Genomic DNA, 19,278 nt, shown 5'->3' with positions numbered 1-19,278 from the left:
GTTTTAAATCAATTTCAACTCACTCTCAATTCACATAACATGAGAGGAGGCAGGCAATTTTCCTAGTTTACTGGAGAAACGGTCTAAGGGTTTCCGTAGTAAAGAAGTTGATTTCGGCTCAGACAGATATTTCAAGCTCCAAGGGCTGTGTCGGGGCTGAGAAGGATGTGCTTATTCCCAAAGTGCTAACCAAACAGGGAGTGTCAATATATTTCTGCGCTGCTCAGGAAGTGAAGTTCCCCCAGAACTCAGGCCATAAGCAACTGTAAAGACCACCTGCTACTGGACCCCTTGCTTGTGATTTCAGCCTTCCAGGCTGAGAGGAACGGCAGCAGAGTTAAAAGTAAATCCTCCAAGGGGAGAAGGTGAAGAATCAGTGAGGACTGAGTGGCATTTGTGAGTGTGTATGTGAATGTGTGTGTGTGTGTGTGTGTGAGAGAGAGAGAGAGAGAGAGAGAGAGAGAGAGAGAGAGAGAGGAGAGTGTGCTCTCATTAGGAGACGATCTATGATTTGACAGCCTCGCTGCTCCCGCTCCTGCTGCTGCCTCTGCTGCGGCTGAATGGTCTGTCATCACTTGAACAGGGCTGTGAGGGCTCACAGGAACTGCAGTTCTGGAGACTGAACCCTGCTCAGTGGTCTCCCTGTCAAACAAAGTAGACGAGAATTGCTGCAGGTTTGGAAACTTGGACTTCTTATTGCTTCATCCCTCCGGAGAAGCAAGCAGCGTGGCAGAAGAAAAGGTAAGAGAAGAGACTGTTCTTTACGGGGCAGGGGGCACTGGGGATGCAGGCTCCAAGGCTTGCTTTTCTGTAGCAAAGGGATCTCGCCCTCTGAGAACTAAGGAGGTAGATGAGATGCTGATTTCCTCCCAGGCTTGATCAGTGAGCCTCTGGGCTCCCTGACCACCAGCCCTCCCCTTCTCATACCTTTTTCTCATTTATACTTTTTCCAAGCATCTGAGAGATTTATTGGTATTTATTTTTTAATCAGCAGGTATTGTTTAGTCTTTTCCCTCTTAGCACTTTTTTCAAAACGAGGAGCTTCTCCTGTTTCTAAAGCATTTTTCTCCATGGAGAGGGAACTGGTCCCTCTTACTGTAAGCTGGTCAAGACAGTTCGTCCTACACTACAGTTGCAATGAAAGGAGTTTTCAGAAGTACGCATGAGCCCTATTCTTGCAGAGAAAGGGGAGGGGAAAGGAGAGGAAGTGGGGGTTACCAGACAGAAACCGTGTCTTGATCTGAAATGCCAAGGCTGTGAATGAATGTGGATTATTACTCTTCTCAGGGCAGAGAAGCACTGTGCTCAAGGCAGGACACTGGGAAGAGGATGTTTTGAGAGGTGTTGTTTCAGGAAAACTTCAAACCACTGATGATGGAAAACGAGACAGTAAGCGACCTGAACCAAACCCAGCTTCAGCCACGAGTGGTGATGGCACTGGAGTACCAAGTGGTCACCATCTCACTTGTGCTCATTATCTGTGGCCTAGGCATTGTGGGCAACATCATGGTAGTCCTGGTGGTCATGAGAACCAAGCACATGAGGACCCCCACGAACTGCTACCTGGTTAGCCTTGCAGTCGCCGATCTCATGGTCCTGGTGGCTGCGGGCCTGCCCAACATCACGGACAGCGTCTACGGTTTCTGGGTGTATGGCTATGTTGGCTGCCTGTGCATTACGTACCTCCAGTACTTGGGCATTAATGCATCCTCTTGCTCCATCACAGCCTTTACCATTGAGAGGTACATAGCAATCTGTCACCCCATCAAAGCCCAGTTCCTCTGCACATTTTCCAGAGCCAAAAAGATCATCATCTTTGTCTGGGCTTTCACTTCCATTTACTGTATGCTCTGGTTCTTCCTGCTGGATCTCAATATTAGCACCTACAAAAATGCTATCGTGGTATCCTGTGGCTACAAGATCTCCAGAAATTACTACTCACCTATTTACCTAATGGACTTTGCTGTCTTTTATGTTGTGCCAATGATCCTGGCCACTGTCCTCTACGGATTCATAGCGAGGATCCTCTTCTTAAATCCCATGCCCTCGGATCCTAAAGAAAACTCTAAGACGTGGAAAAATGACTCAACTCATCAGAACAAGAACTTGAATTCAAAGACCTCTAATAGGTGTTTCAACAGCACAGTATCTTCAAGGAAGCAGGTAAGCAGATCTGAACACCCAGGTGGGCTAGAGTTCCTCATGAGATAAAATCAAGTTTACCCTTCTTAGCTGATGCCTCAACCAAATGCAATCATGAAAATGTTTCACAATGTAACCTTCTGCTTTACATATTAAATCCATCTCTAAAGCAACTGAAGATCTAAAAATAGATGGGGAGATGTTGATAGAACATCAGCAGGTACCAGTTAAGGTGTTATTAGTATGTAAGAAAATATAAGCAGAAGCTCTAGAAATCCACCTTTAAATGTTTGTGCCTCTCTGGGAAGAAATATTACCGAAATATTTATACCTTTTCTGGCTTCTGGAGGGAGCAGCTGGTTATCTTTAAAATTTCTATTGCACAGCAAAGCTTTGACAAGATAGTTTGAGAAAAGGCGAGGAAAGCAATAACGAAACTTTCCTCAACATTCTATCGTTGCTCATGACTGAGATGCATAACTGAGAGGGGCTCCTGAACTTACTGTTTAAAATCTTAGTGGGAAAGATTGGCTCCCCCTCTTCCCCAGTTCCCTACACAGTGTCTCAGCCTGCAGAGGCTGAAAATGCACTTTGCTCAGGAAAGGTTCTAATAAAAAGCCTGGCACCAAACTCAACTTGTTACAAAAATGATTGGATTTTTTTAAATGTCTGTTCTTTCTGCTAAGCATAACTAAAAATCCCTTTATGTTTTCAGATCACCTGGACCCCCATGTGGTTACAGCTGAATAGTGGTTTTGCTAGCAAATGAAGTACAACATTGCAGTAGACATGGTTTAAAAGACAATACAGGGGGAAAATACTTTTAGAGCATATACATATTTATCTATATTTATACAATTGTTCTAAGTTTATGAACTTAGCTTTTAGTTCCTTTTCTTTCTTTGCTAAATAGAATAAACACATGGTAAACATTCATTCTCATAGCAAAAAAAGAAAACTTGAAATCAACAATACCAGCTCTTTCAAATGGGTTGGTTTTGTGTGTGTGTGTGTATGTGTGAGTGTGTGTTTGTATCTAGAGAATACGATTCTCCCTGTGTGCATAGAAACTGAGTATCCTTTCAAAGTATGCATATGGACCACTTATGCCATCACTTCCTGAACTCTAGATTAGCTGATATATGAAGAATTATAATAGGACATTTTGGTACAAGTGAAATAAGCTACTAATAAATGTATGTGTTTTAGATAAACATGAAATGAATAATGAACTGTAACTGAAAGAAATATTTACAGCATTTTAAATGATACTGTAGTGTTTGATTTGTAAAACCTTTATTATTGAATACACTTAGATGATAGAAATGGAAGACCTGAGCAACTATTGCCAGCTCTTAGATTTCTATCGCTTTGGGTCTAACAGTGCTACTGAATACAAGACATATTTGGCAATCTATTACCCAAAGCCTGATTAAGGGAAATTTAGGGAGAACTGCTGACCACGTGCCAAGACAAATATTAACAAATACAAGAAGACAGTAAAGAATATGTACATCTCCATTAGAGACCAATCGTGGGTTAATGCCTGCAGCAAAGGTCAGTGAGTAAATTTATTCATTAGACTCCAACTGATATTCTTTTTATAAATTCTGAAACTTTGTTTGTCTCGCCTAATATCCTGCCTTTCAATTATAGTCATTAGTACCTAACACTATTAACAATGTGCTTTCAATTGTTAATTGTGTTACATGTTCCCACTCTTATTTCATGTTACTATAGGCTGTCTTTATAGAAGCTGTGTGGCAAAAGCCAAAGCCAAAGATTTGGCTCCAAATAATCCTGAGCTTAAATGCCAAGGTTCTAATCAAGTTGTGTAATCTTGGATAAGCAGGACTCTCTGTGCCTCAGTTTCCTTGTTTATAAAATGAGGATAGATGACAACATCCAGGGCTATAAGAGTTCAATGAACTGTCTTATAAAAGACACCTAAAATGCAGTAATGATTAACATGAGGTGTAAATTAGCCTCCTTTCTAAATCTGTAATATGTTGGTAACTATTAAGAAAATACAGATTTATTCTTAAAAATATTCATTTTCCATTTAAACAAAGATTATTTGTTAAAATTATTTGTTAAACAAGTGTATATATCATATGGTAATTTCTCTAAGGAAAATTTTAATAAAGAGGGCATTTGGAAATGTATTCAGAGCATCTTGGGTTGTCACAATAACAGCACCGCCAGTTAGCATCAAGAGCCAGGGGTGCCGGATATCCTGAAACATCCCAGACAGTCCGGCACAATGAAGTGCCCTGTTACCAATGCCTAGAACACCCTCAGTGAGAAATACGGGATGGCACAGGAATCAATAGTATTGTACTTAAGTACTGTGTCACATAATTTAGTCCCGATCATGGACAGGATGGAAGTTCAGAGAAAAGAAAGGAAATTATGAAGCTAGAGTGATCAGAGAAGACATCATGGAAGAGGTGGCATTTGGGGATAATTTGGACAATAAAAGTCAGGAGGGACAGCACTCCATATGGAAAGGACGTGGCTGGGATGAGAAGTATGTGGGTTTTAAGAGGGGTCAACGGGTGTCTAGGGAGAGATTTGTTATGGGATGGAGTGCCTTGGTTGACCAAAGTGAATGATGTATTTCAGCAAGTAGTAGAGCGTAAGATTGCATGATAGGTGAGAGAGACAGAGGTTTTGGAGGATCTCAAGTATCAGGCAGAGAAAGGAGACTGACTGTGTGCAGAGGCAACAAGGAACAAACTGGTGAACAGAACGCAGCAATGAGGAGAGTGACATTCAGCAGTGATGACTGACAGCTGTAGGCAAGGCTGATTTGGAGGACCAGGCACTGGTGACAAAAAGATCACGCTGGAAGTTGGTTGTGGTGATTCAGGAATGAGGTGACAAGATTCTCTATCAGGAAAATTTAAATGAAGATATGAACTGGAGAGATATTTCAAAGAAAGAAAGGGTGGAAAGTGAACATATTAGATACAAAAGACGCAGAGGGGACGACTCCGCGTGGCACCGGGGCACTGAGTCTGGAAAGACAGCGGTGCCCCTGACAAATGGGAACAGGAGCCATGTAGCTTTGTGCAAAATCAGTGACCCCTGCTGATCTGGCTTTTTCCTCTTCTGAATAGTTCTTTTCTTATACCTTTAAAAGTTTAAACATCCACCTCCTATAACCTAAGAACTTTTATTTTAATATTTTTCTCTACATTTTTTTCTTTCAGGCAAGTTTATTTCATGCCTTAATAAATATTGCATCTAGGCCAGGTCTTTCTCATCAAGTTTTTTAAAGTCAAATGTGCACAGCCTAAAAGAACTACATTTAAAAAGGTAATAAAAGAGCATTTATATGTAAGGGACAAACATGAGTTTTATTTGTTTGTATTTAATTTATATCCTCTATGCAGAACACCCAAGCCAGAATCTTTTTTTCCCTATTACTCAGAGCTTTAATTATATTTTAGGAAACTAAGTAACTATTTGGTAAATCTGATGAAGTACATTACTCAAACTAATGCATAGGCAGAAGAAGTATTTGATTGCCTAAGCTGTTTTGAGGTGACCCAGTTTAAATAATCAGTTTGTCACATTTCAGCTGTTTCTGCTCAAGGTGGGACTATTCTCTCAGTTCAGTCAGTTCAGGTGTTCAGCATTGTGTAGAAAAAAAATACCTTTATTATTGACTGTATATTTCAAGGGAATTGATCGGATCTTTGGCATTTTGAAGGCAACAAAAAACATGTGCCCCTGAAGGACTATCATTTAGATAAACACATTCCCTTTGAATATTTGCTTTCTACAGGATGCAGGGTCTGCAGAATGTTTTATCGATCACACTTCCAGTTTTATTTTCAGTTGACTCACTGTCATGTAGTTTTCTTTTCCATCAGCGTAACTGGGAGGGCAATGCTAACATCAGCCAGAGAGAAGCTTCAAGACTTTACGGCCAGATTTTCATTATGGGGTTTATGTATCTACACAAACCTTTAAACTACCAAAGAGTCTTTGGTTCTGTAAATATCTTAAAAGCCTTCTACCATACTATAAGAATGATGATAACCCAAGAAATAAAAGCTGTTTTTGTTTTTTTTTTTTTCAAGCAATACTTGCCTTTTGTTGTTGTTGCCATTGTTACTGCAATGACAATATAAAAGCAATCATGGATTTTATGAAATACACAGAAAACTAGGAATAAGAAAAAAGCAACCTTTATCCTCCCTTTTATAATCACAATTTGTTAGCGTTTAGTTACATTCTTTTTCTAATGCTTTCACTTGATCTTTTTATATAATTATAATATATACCTATATATAATTTTATATTGTACTTTAACACAAAAATGTTAAAATTAATATTCTCAGGGAGAAAAGCACAGAAAAAAGAAAGGGTAAGACTGAGAGTTTCTCTCAATCTCAGTTTTCTTATCAATAAAATGGGAATAACCATTGCTCATAGCGTTGCTGCTCAAATTAAATGAGATGCATCAGCCAAAATGCATGTTTGGTCTCCCCCTGCCGGTCCCATCAGCTGCCTTCCTTTACACCTGTCCTCGGGAATCTCCCTCTCCCAGGCAGCATCCCAGCTCTCTCTTAAACACTTTCCTATAGAACGATGTGCTCATGGAAAATGAAGAAAGGGCTTTAGTTTGTCTTCTCCCTTCTCCCTCTGCCTCGCTCTAACTCCCACCTCTCTTGCTATTTACTTTTTAAAGAAGACGTCTTAAACAAGAGAAAAATCCTTTATGACACAGGGAAGGAGGCATAATGGTGAAATGTCAGGCAGTAGGGCCGATATTTGGGAGCATAAAGTCCCTTAAGTTATGTGAGTAGCTTAATTACCTTACAAGGCAAATTAATGAAACAAAACTCTTCAACATTAGGCCAAAATTAGAGGTTTCTTAAATTCACTGGCAGTATTTTTATAGTGTTTTCACAGGCCCATCTTTTATTTGTAATTGTTTTATTTGTTCCACTTGTCTGGGTTCAACCATATCCTTAATAGTATAAAGATTTCTATGCTGGAAAAAAAGTACAAATTTTGTCACTTAGTACACAGATATCTAAATGTGCCATCTATTCTTATTATTAAAAATAGCTTTATATTTTCTGATTCACACTGTGCATATCGCATAAGCTGACTAAGTGAACACCCCCTGACGTTAGATGCTTTGTATCCTACGGTTAGATGAACACACGTTGTTTGTTCCCAATTTCATACTTGTAGCTTTCAGCCATAATTTCATCAGCAAAGAAAAATTAATTTTTCTAAATGCCTGCAAAAAGGGAAAGCCTCCACTCCTTCAGAATTCTCAATTTGGCCACACATACAAAAAAAGAAACACCATAAAATCACCTAACCTTGAAAATAACAAACTATTTTATACTCCTTTATGTAGCTTCTCGTGAGTTCTTCCTATTGCAAACAGATATCCCAAATTGCAAACAGATACCCCAAGTTCTAAACAGATGAAGGCAGGGCTGTATATATGTTCTTGGTCCCCTTTACTTTTTTTTTTTTTAATGGGTTGGAGGAAGGGTGAAAGATAGAAAGTTAGATCTTGGTCAACACTAAGTAAAATTTTGCATTAGGTTATTTTATATTCACTGTCATCCTCAATTTAATTAAACAGCCCCCAAAGCACTTAGCACTGGCAGAGGTATAGAGGCTCTGAGGACATGTAAGACAAGCTCTTCACCTTCAAGGAGCTCACTGTTGGCCACGTACATAAGTAATTCTGAATGGACCATTATGTTCTACAATAGAGCATCCACATCAGTGAGGGGAGAAGAAAAATGGGGGGAAAGGGGGGAGGTTTTCTGGACTTCATGATGTTCAACAGGGCCTGTAAAGATGGGCAGAATAAGAAGAAAGGGAGAAAAGGAAGGAAGACAGTTCAACACAAAAGGGAATTATCTAGAGAGGAAAGTCTGAACCAGGTTGTAGCCTGCTCCACCTAACTCTCACCTTTCCTTCCAGCTCTGCCCTTTGTCATTCTACCTGCTTTTATCCATCCACATCATTACCACTACCACCTATCAGTCTCCATAGACAGCTCTAGCAAAGACGTCACCTGACTCGTACTTGATCGTTCTTTTGGACCTCATGCAAGTACATCAAGTCTAATATGTCTAAAACTAAACCATTATTTCCCCTGATAAACCACTACCTTCTTGTTTCTTTCCTGTTTTTAGATCCCCAAGCCAGAAGACTAGAAGGCCCTTTATGTGCCATTTTGTTCCACCCACCTATAAATCTCAGTAATAGCCAAGTCCTGGCACTTGCAGTTTATATCATGTGTTACAGCCAAAGAATACAGGCTTTACAAGTACAGCTTGTTAGCATCTCTTCCCAACTCTGTGTTCAGTGACATCAAACTGACTGCTTAGAACTGGTCATGGTTAGAGTACTCACATTGCAGAAATCAGCAAATATGTCAACTCAGGGCCCCTCCCTTCTTTTGTGGTGAAGCAATTGTTAAATATTTATCAGTACACTTGTGTTTGTGTGTGTGTATGTCATATATAATGTTATATATAATAAGTAAATGTGAAATATTACCTGCATGCCTACTTTGGGGCTCAATCAATTCTAACACTATTTTACTCCCTAAAAATTGTTTATTTTGTCCTTCTCCAATTTTAATTAAAGTGTCCCTGTCTTTTATTGAATCCTTTTTGAATTCCAAAATAGGCAAACTAGTTGCCTGCTAGTATGGTGGTGAGTTTGTTAGTAGATAAGGCTTTTTAGGAAGATTTCCCTCTTCTAGATAGGTCAGGCTGACTCAGAAACATGGCAGACTCAAATAGTAATTTATGTTTTGTATCCATTCATGTTGGTTTTCCAATGAGCCTTTAAAATACCCTTCACAATGAGTGAGTTCCACTGGACAGAAGGGGCAGAGGTGAGAAGGGTTAGCCACTGCAGGAAGGAAAACAGTGTGAGTAGAGGCATAAAGATGAGAATAAATTTACCTGAGAGCTTCTATGTGACTAATTTTCCTAAAACAATTTGCACACATCACCTTTTCAAAAAGATGTATCCCCAATCTCCTCTGACTGGCTTTCAAAGCCTATTAAAATCTGACCTTTTCATCATTTTTCTGGCTTTGTTCATCCATTATTTCTTTAACTCAATACACAATTATTGAGTACCAATTTCATACCAGGTATTGCTCTAGAAACCAATGATAGCCACTATCTTATGGAACCACAGTAAAATGTGAAAGGTCATTATTCAAAAACAGTTGGAAAATGCAAGTTCAGGTTGTACAGTGTGCAAAAGAGGCAAAAAGGAAGGGGCGAACACTATACTTAAGGCCGAGAGCAAGTCTCCAACAAAGTCAGAGTCACTTCTGCCCTTTTGTAATGAGTAGGCATTCTCAGGCCAACATGAAAAATAAGACCTTCAAACCAACAGAAGTAGTCATTTATGTAAGAAACCTGAGTCCAGGGCAGGACCTGGAAGGCTCATCCAAAGACATCTGAATTTGGTTCTAAAGCACTGGGGAATCATAAAAGACCTCTAACAAGGACAGTGGCCAATGGGATTTGACTGTTGGTAACTTTTCTCATAAAATTGTCAACCCAGAACTAGGGAAATAGAAATCCAAGCAAGAAGCGAAGAAGGCTTGAGTAAGGAGATAACAGTAGGGAAGGCTAGGAACAATGTATATACAGTCAAATCGGTGGAATTGAACTATTAATTCAGCAGATGAATGAGAAGAATTCCTAAGGAGGGGTCCCAGATTTTTAGCTGGGATGACTGGACAGGCAGTTGTGTTATTAAGCATGGCGTGGGAGACAAGAGAAAGAGAGGTCTTATCTGTAGTTATTACTTTCCTCATACATTCAGGCACATTGTACCAGATGCTCCCAAATGCCAAGCTCACTTATCTTTGTAACCTTGCTCATGTAATTGTTTCCCACTTGTAAAGACCTCTCCACTCTTGGCACTTCCACATCTGTAAGCAAAGCTCAAGATCCCAATTCAGGCTGCATTTAGACCAAGAGGTCCCATATATTGGAAGGCAGGTGGGCAGAAAAACCTAAGTTCAAGTCCAAGCTCTTCTATTTAACTCTTTAACTTTGGATCACTTATTTTGCTTCTTGGTACTTCAGTCTGTTCATATGTAAAGTAATGAAACCCACTGATAAGGTTACTCTAAGGAAGTAAATGCCTAGTACATAAAAGCACTCAATACTTCTTATTTACTATATCTAAATTACATATTATATTTAAAATAGTATTTGCTTTCTCCTTATTTATGAAATAGCAAAAATATAGACTGGTAATTTTTTCCTGAAGAAGACAAAGTTTAGAGATTATAGTAGAGGTAGATCTCCCAGGTTCACCTAATAACATGTTCATAAGGTCAAATTAGTAAATACTTCTTGAGTATCTACTATGTGCCCAGGGTGAAATACAATAAGTACAATCACATACATAACAAAAGCTAGGTATCTTTTACTTTTTATTATTTATTCTATACTGTTCTAAGTGTTTTACATGAACTAAATAAATTTTCACACACACACACACACACAAAAAAAAAAAAAAAAAAAGAAAAGAAAACCCATGAGAAGTAAGCACTAATTATAGAAGAGGATTTGGGTGCATAGGGATGGTAAGTTACACAGCTAGTTGTGCTCTCAGTTACACAGCTAGTTGTGGCAAAGCCAGGATTTGAACCCAGCACTCCTGCTCCTGAGCATCTATTAATATCAATCATAGGGCAAGAGAAAATCAAATAAATGTGAGATTGCTGGAGGTCAGAGTAAGTTTCTTGAAGCTGGTAGGATGAAAGGGGTCTCGAGGTTTGGGGAATGTTGAAGAAAATGATAAAAAAAAAAGGTTGTACCAGATAAAGGAGGGAGAGAGAAAGGATATTCCAGTGTTATCAACAGGAGGAAAAAAAAATATCCCAGAATTTAAAAAAGCATGTGCTGTCGGAAGAATAGTGATGAGATTAGCCAGCTGTGGACCAAAGGCTCATGTTAGGGAGACAGGAGAAACAACCTTGGAGGACGTGCAGGCTGGGGCTACATCAATGAAGCCAAAAAACCAAGCACAAGATCACCAGCCCCTGCCTTCTCAGGTCCCTCAGCCTCCTATTGAGCAACACCAGGGAAACTCACACTTTAAAGACAGCATGCCCTTTAGCCTTGGAGTTTCCATTCCAATGGGCCTTCAGTGACCTCTGTCTATCCATTTACAGGACCATAATGAGCTCCCTCTTTTCATGCCTTAAATGACTATTTTTGAAACTTATTACTCTCCTTAACTCATTATACCTGGAATAGTTTTCCTCTGAAATCATCCCTCATCCAACCTCTTCTTTCTATTGCTATTTCCTCAGCTCCAGTCTCATCATTTCCTCTCGGCACTGCAGACAAGGGGTCTGGTCTCTGCCTTGCCCAACCGTTGCAAGAGTGTCCTAACCAATCTCCCTGCCTCTTAATTGTGCTCTTCTAAATCATCCTCCAGAGCGCTGCTAGAATCACTCAATGCAATCTTGACAGCATCACCACGCTCCCTGGAATCTTCCAATACCTCTATTTCTTATAGATTTAAACCCAATGTCATTATCATGAAGCACTGGAGCATTTATGTTCAGCTCTCTGCTTACTTTCCCAGACTCATCTTCTCCCTGTCCCCAACATGCCATTCAACAAGCAGTTTCCTAAATCGGCCACACTCTGCTCTGCCTCCAAGTCAGTATGCACACTTCCCCAGCCACAAGCATTCTGCAGGCCTCATGTCACCTCTTCGAACGCACCCTTTCTAGGTCACCCCCAAGAGCAAGCATTCCTGACCTCTGCTTGCAGTGTTTGGTGTTTCTCTCTTTCCTTTATAGCATTTTGTTCTTGCATCTGTATGACACACCATGTTGCTGTAGTAATTTGTCCAAATATCTCTCCCACCGGATTGTGCTCCCATGATGGCTGAAACATCATCCCATTATATTTGTGTCCACAGTGTCATGGTGCCCAGGATATACTGATAAATGACAAAACTAGTCAAGACTGGATATAAAGAGTGAGAGAGATGACAGAATCAAATATGACTCAAAAGACTTGTTCAGGAGACTGGAAATAGAATTGTTAAAAGAAATGTTGAGGGAAACATGTTAAAATCTTCAGATTAAGCCCTGCCTGGTATGACTCAGTTGGTTGGAGCTTCATGCCATACCGACAAGTTGTTGGTTTGAGTCACGGTCAAGGCACACACCTAGGTTGTGGGTTCAATTCCCAGTTCAGGTGCATACAGAAGGCAACCACTCAATGCTTTTCTCTTTCACGTTGATGTTTCTCTCTCTCTCTTTCTCTCGCCTTCCCCTTCTCTAAAAATGCAATGAAAAAATGTTCTGTGGTGAGAATAAAAAAATTTTTTAAATCATCATGTCAAGATGAGGATGTGGAAATTTTAGAATATAGGTTAATGGTCTAGATCAGATATATGAACTTGGAAATTAATAGAATAATAGGGAAAAATGTATGACTAAGGCTGACTTTTAAAAGAGAGAAGGACGGACTGATGAAAACTGAGTTCTGGAGGAAACAATGCATTTAGAGACTAGAAGAGAAATTAAGTCTTGGCTAGAGATAAAAAGACCTATTTTGCCTCTTGGAACATGGCCAAAAGGGCCAAAGAAAGAGTTTTATAGGATCTTCCAAGTTGGGAAGAAAGCAAAGGAAGAAGAATCCAAGGAGAGAGAGAAGGTTCAGTTAAAAGAGTAAGTGGATCGAACATATTCCTTGTGTCCAAAAGGCAAAAACGTTTACACGCAAGTCATTAAAATTGTTGTCTTTTCAAAGTGAAAGAAATGAATAAGTGGATTTCTCTAACACTGAGAAGTCATAGCCTTGTCACTAGAGTCAAACCCAGCTCTTCAGAAATTCATGAGAGGCACATGGGAAGAACTGGAATACACTAAAAAAATTAAATTAACTCAGAAAATTAAATAGGGCTAAATACATGTGCATAAGAAATAGGATGAATAATGTAAAACACCTGACAGTTCTATTTAGCTGAAATAAAATAGATAACATCACTCAGAAAAAGAAAACGCTGGAACATTTCATAAACAACCGTGGTGAATTTTGGCTGTATCCCTTGCATAGATTGCCTGCACCTAATTATATAGTTGCTGCAAGGAAGTGAGACATCCTATGCCTCTCCATTCCGTGTCTCTGTTGTTTGAGTTTTATGGGGATTTATGATTATGGGAGAACTCAGCATATTTCCTGCAGGCAGCAGTTCTTAGCTTAGAAAATAACGAAGTGACTCAGAGAGACATGGCCCCTTTGTGAGAGTTAGAAAGGGCAGGAGCAGGTAAACGCAGAGCACCCCATGAAATCTTAAAGATCATTTGTAAAGTCAAGTGACTCAAACCTCCACCAATATGCAGAGTGACACCCTGCCATGTCTCCTCTGATGGGTACTCGGCTTTCTGACTGATTCTGCTTGGCACGCATTAGAACGATTTTGCATATGGAAAATTTGGGTGGGGGAGAGTAGGAGAAAAGTGTCCACTGAGATATTTTCTACTCTACCAGGAAAGAGGGAAATAGGTTCAGATTCAAGGTGAATTTATAAGATAAATATTCAACCGAAGTTATCAAATGCTAGGGTGGATCTACAGATATTTCTTTATGAATCAATTAGACTACCCTGTGAATAGGTTAACATCAATCAAGTCAAAACTTTTGGCCAAACTAATTGCCGTGTACAGAGGCACTGTTATCCTGCAACTAAAGATGGTCTTGTTATTATATTAAACAGGAAATAATGGAAGCAAGGACAGATTTGCACCTACTCATTCATGATTTTATTGGACACCTACAATGTATGAGGCCCTGTATTAGGCACTTGAATACAAAACAGAGACCTGCTCCCAAAAAGTTCACAGTAGTAGGAAAAAAGAAAAGTAAATTGATAATTAAAGCCATAGAAGAATGTGTTACTGTAGAAAAAGGCATAGATTAGTGTTACCTGACCCAGATGACTTGTGAAGAGGTGAACATAAGAAAGGCTTTTTGGAAAAGCAAACTCCTCAGCTGGGCCTTGCCAGTTAACAGTAGTTTTGTAGGTGAAGATGGGAAGTAAGATAGAGGTGAAGGCCTGGGGTCCCCAAAGAACACAATAAATCCAGAGAACTTCAAGTAGCTCATTGGGGCTGGAAACCAGAGGATGAGAATAATGAGGCAAGCAGGGATCAGGAAAGAGAGGCTTTATATAAGATATTGAGGGGTTGGGACAACATTCTAAAGGCTGTAAAAAGTCACTGGAAGATTACAAGGCAAAGCATATTATAGTCACATTAACATTTGAAGAAGGTCACTGTCTTCAATGGAAGCAAGAATTAGACCAGAGTCAAGGACATTAATTGGGAGAGGGCTACAACCATATAGGCAAGATAATGATTCTGCGAAGGCCTAATATGATAATGTAAACAGCAGTAAGAATAGAAAGAAATAGGTACATTGGGAATAGAATCAATAGACTTCAAGTGAGCAGATGTGAGGAAAGGGGAAGAGAAAGAAGTCAAAAGTACTCATTTGAACCACTGAGAAAGAAAGCAGAGTGACAGCTGAGAACTTACATTCCAGAATCTCATGCTCTGGGGTCAGAGCCAGGGTTGGCCACTGACTAAGTGATGTGAGCAAGTTAATTTGACTCAGTTTGCACACCTGTAAAAAGGATGCCAGTAACTGTGCCTATCTCTAAAGGTAATTACTATTAGGATTTAGTGCAAAAATTCATATAAAGGACGGTGCAGGGTGCCTGGTACATGAAAATAATAAGTGGTAACTACCATTATTATTAATTGTGTAGGATATATTGCCTAAATGAGGACAATTAATGAAGGAACATATTTCAGAGCAATGAGCATATTTAATTCAGTTTTCCCCATGTTGTATTTGAAGTGTCTCTGGACTGACTACAACGATATGGTTAGAAATTAGAATTAGAGCTCAGAAGAATCATCTGGCTTGGAGATGTACACAGATGGTTTGTTGAAGACACTGGAGTAGATATGATTCCTGGGGAACATTTTGTGGAATTGAAAAGAAAACTTGGAGTAGCTAAAATTCTGGGGAGATAGGACGAAGGGCCTGTGAAATAAACAGAAGGGATCATCAGAGAGGGAGGAGAAAAACCAGGAGAAAGTAGAGTCACAAAAGGCAAAGAAGGAGACTTGAAGAGTGGTCCATAGAGAGAGTAAAGACGAGAACTGGGAAGGTGCCTGAAACAGACATTGGTAACCCTGGTGAGTGCAGTTTCCGTACAGTGTTGGGAGGAATAAGTTAGATTTCATGGAGCTGGCGAATGAATTGGTGAGGTGAGGTTGGGGGATTGGAGAACTGTGCAGAGAGTAAAAGTAGCCAGCCATTTTAACAAATTTGATTATGAGAGAGAGAGAGCGCAGTAATAACAGGGAGAAATAAGTCAGAATATTTTCATTTTTTTTTTTTTTTTTTACTTCTTAAGACAGAAGAAACCTGAGCCAGTTTCAACCCTGGTGGAGATGAGCTAAATCAAGTGGGAGGAATTATTTGTAGATGCACAAGCAAGATCCCATTTTGATAGAGCTCGGTTCCTGAGGAGGCCAGAAGGAATGCCATAAAGACTGCAGGCAAAGAGAATTTCCTGGAAGAGAAAAGGGGCATCTTTCCTTCCTGTCAGCAGGGACTGTGTCTAATTCACTGATCCAATTCCAGCACCCAGCATAGTGTCTGGCACCTAGAAGTATCCAATTAATGCCAAATAAAGAAATGGCTAAACAAGTGAATAAAGAAGGAATGAGTAAGATGCAAGGAAAAGAGATAAAGATGATATGGTTGCTGATCACTTTTATTGATGGGGTAGGAAGTGGTGATTTCTCACAAGCTGGTCTCTGCTTTCTCAGAGAATGGAGAGGCAATGGCAGAGGAGGGGACAGGAAGAGAGTCATGCCCATTCATGGTGGGAAGTGAGACAGATGACAGGTAGGACGATAGCAAGATTAACTCCCATTCGTGTTTAGAAAAACTGACCTGGTGCAGTAACAAATTACAGAGAACCTCAAGTAGCTCATTGGGACTGGACAACAGAAGATGAGAATAATGAGGCAAGCAGGAATCAGGAAATAGAGGCTTTAGATAAGATATTGAAGGATTTGGGCAACATTCTAAAGGCCATAAAAAGTCACTGGAAGATTACAAGGGTGAATCACTTCTTTGTCCTCAGTTTGTTTCCTTTACTGTTGTGGCAAATGACATACCCACAACCCGTACAGTTTCACATTTAGCACTTCATTCCCTTCACTGAGGCTAGGATCTTGTGATAAGGGCTGGGCTGCATCAGAGTTGATGCATTACCACAGGGCAGGGATTTCTACATCCACAAAAAAATTTCCATCCAAAGCTCCGCCTCCAAATGGATGGAAGCCATGTGCCTCAATAAACCCCTTACTGAAAAACATGGTGAGCAGAAACAGCTCATGGACAATGGCTCTGCCCTCCCCATCTTGAGTCAGGTCTCTCCATCAGCATCTCCAGCAGGCATAGCTCGTGTGCACAGCCCGTTTTGTCTTCCCTCTGACATTTTGGCTCATTCTGATTTATCTTTGAAAGATTATGGAAACATACTCAAAAGCAATTAGTCTTGTGACAAAAGCAACCCACTCTATTTTGCACATGGTTCTTGACTTGACTTTGTTACTGACCTCAGCTCAAAGACAGATGGTTTCAGAAGATGCAACTCATAAACAAGGATTGACGTGATCAAGAGTGCTTGACCTTTGTCAGGTTTTCTGCCTCACAAGACCCTCAAGGTACCAAAGGTAAAAGCCAGAGCCGCTCCTCAGGACACTTCCTTTATCAGGGCACCACTCTTCAGAGTCATGAAGGATGTTTGTTTATCACTCAGGGGAGCTCTCCCAACTCAAGGAGTCTGTGCCCTGCCACTTGAAGTCCAATGCAGACTCCAAAATCAGAAGGGCAGAGAACTGCTGTTATTGAACATGGCTTTTAAGATAATAAACAAGAGCTTCTGTTTCTGGCTCCTCCCCAACTCTACCCATTTCTTCAGAATGATTAGTCAAAAGAGGTTATTAAATCACAACAGGCTTATTGTCCTCTTTCTAAATATGTTTGAAAATTGATAATTACTCGTGCATATACCACAAGTGGAAAAGGCAGTCTTGAGTTTTTTTTTAAATCACAAAGACTGCAGCACTGAAAGAAAACTCGCATTCCTATTACACCCAGTGAGTCAAAAGACAGAAATTTCTGAGCTGTGACAGTATGAATTATCTTCTCAAATAATCTTTAATGTTCATTAAGAAGCTCTTGGTAGCTCTGAAGGAAGGTACATTAATTTTTACAAACTGATACCTTAATGTAAGCCTACTTTCAGACAATGCTGCTGTCTTTTAAAGACTTATAGAGTAAAACCATTAAAAGTAGAATTCTATTTATTTGGTAAGGTCACCTTTCTGCCTCAGCTAAACCAACCCAATGGGATCCCAATATTAAAAATAGAGTCAAGTTATTTAGAATATAAAGAATCCTTTCCAAAACAGCAATAATTTCTCATAAAAACAACTTGGAGTCTAACAATGAGCAAAAGTAAAATTCGCAAAGTCATTTCCCCCCAAAGACACATAGAAATGTCTACATTCAGAAGTAAAACATCTTAGTAAACTGTTAGAACACCACCACGGGAAATGCTCTGCACAAGAGCCTTTGTGATGCATTGTGATTTCTTTCTATACTGACTGGCCAATATTTCAGATATATGCCATGTTTACCATCACCATAGTGATTTGAATGTATTACATCTTAGTAATGAATTGTAAATTTATCAACATTTATTTCACTCCCAACCCTTGGGGAGCAGGACCCTTTGCTTTCAGTAGCAAAAGTGCATTCCAACACAAATTCTGAAGGGGAGGGAAAAATTCCAAGAGATTCTTACAATCCTCTTCAAAGCCTTCCATCCCATTTAAAGAGTCACTGTTTAAATATATTCCATCTTAGATTCTTCAGTTAATATCATGCACCAGGCTCCTTGTCTGGGTCTCCTCTCACCTGCAAGGGAACCTGGAAAATAGTCTGTCTCACTTGCATAGGTGTCTGTGGTTTATTCACCTTTCTGACAGTTAATATTTTGGAGCTCTTACTGTGCACCAGGCATGGTGCTCAGGGATTTTCACACATCATCTCCTTTGCACTGATGATGTAGGTATAATTCATCATCTCCATTTTAAAGGTGAGGAGTGTAAGATCTAGTCACATAAGTTCAAGGTCACCCAATCAAAAAATGGAAGAACAGAGTCTAATTCTAGCATCTAATCCCAAGCCTCTGATAACAAGACTACACTCTACCTCCTCATACACTTGACCACGGTACTTACTAGTATCTCAGAGGTGAGGTAAGGGGTGAACTATACCTAAGAACAGGGGAACTTTGTTTGATATATGACAATGCACTGGATCCATTCATTCCATAAAATGTGTTGAACACCTGCTTGAATGTTCTGAGCACTGTTTTAGACTCTGGGAACAAATAAGACAAAACTCGCTGCCCCACAGAGCTTACATTCTGGGGGAAGGAGGGTAGAATCAGGGAATAAATACACATAGTATATGAATAAATATGCATAATTTATCAAATGGTGACATATCATATTGTGGAGAAAGATTAAGTAGATAAGGAGGATATGAAATGCTGACATTGAAGGAGTACAATTTTAAATAGGATAGTCCGAGATATCAAAAAAGTAGCCATTTCAGAGTGAAATATTATTTTGATTCTGTATACAGGGCACAAGCAAATGTCATTCATAAATCAATGCTTGGAACAACAGAGTTTTTTCTATTAATGCAATGTTAAAACAGCAGGCTGGCCTACATAAGCCATTGGCTTTTATGCATAGGAAGTATATATAGCATTATTGATATTATTCAATGATATTTCATAAGCTTTTATAACACCTGCTGTAAAAGAAAATGCATTCTATGTTCTAATTCAGAACCAAAACATTTTCCAGTGGTGGCAATGGGGCCTCTAGGTAGGTCAGAGATTGAGAGACATTCGTGATGAATGTTCCATTACCCAAATACAGCTTAAGTTTTCTTCCTTTTTGCAAAAGAAAGTATG

The 19,278-nt window shown here is 39.6% G+C and overlaps 1 protein-coding gene across 1 annotated transcript in view; it reads left to right on the top strand.

Moving 5' to 3' along the window:
• The first annotated feature begins 1,374 nt into the window (after positions 1-1,374).
• Positions 1,375-19,278, top strand: part of TRHR (thyrotropin releasing hormone receptor) — a 35,471-nt gene continuing 17,567 nt past the window's right edge. Inside the window, exon 1 of the mRNA XM_090282757.1 lies at positions 1,375-2,163. Within this exon, the coding sequence (XP_090138883.1) occupies positions 1,375-2,163 (789 nt within the window). The remainder of the gene's footprint in view (positions 2,164-19,278) is intronic.

The sequence above is a fragment of the Furipterus horrens genome, unplaced genomic scaffold, assembly GCF_987537825.1.
Source record: "Furipterus horrens unplaced genomic scaffold, mFurHor1.1.pri manual_scaffold_7, whole genome shotgun sequence".
Classification (NCBI taxonomy): domain Eukaryota; kingdom Metazoa; phylum Chordata; class Mammalia; order Chiroptera; family Furipteridae; genus Furipterus; species Furipterus horrens.
This window is presented reverse-complemented; position numbering and strand designations above follow the sequence as displayed.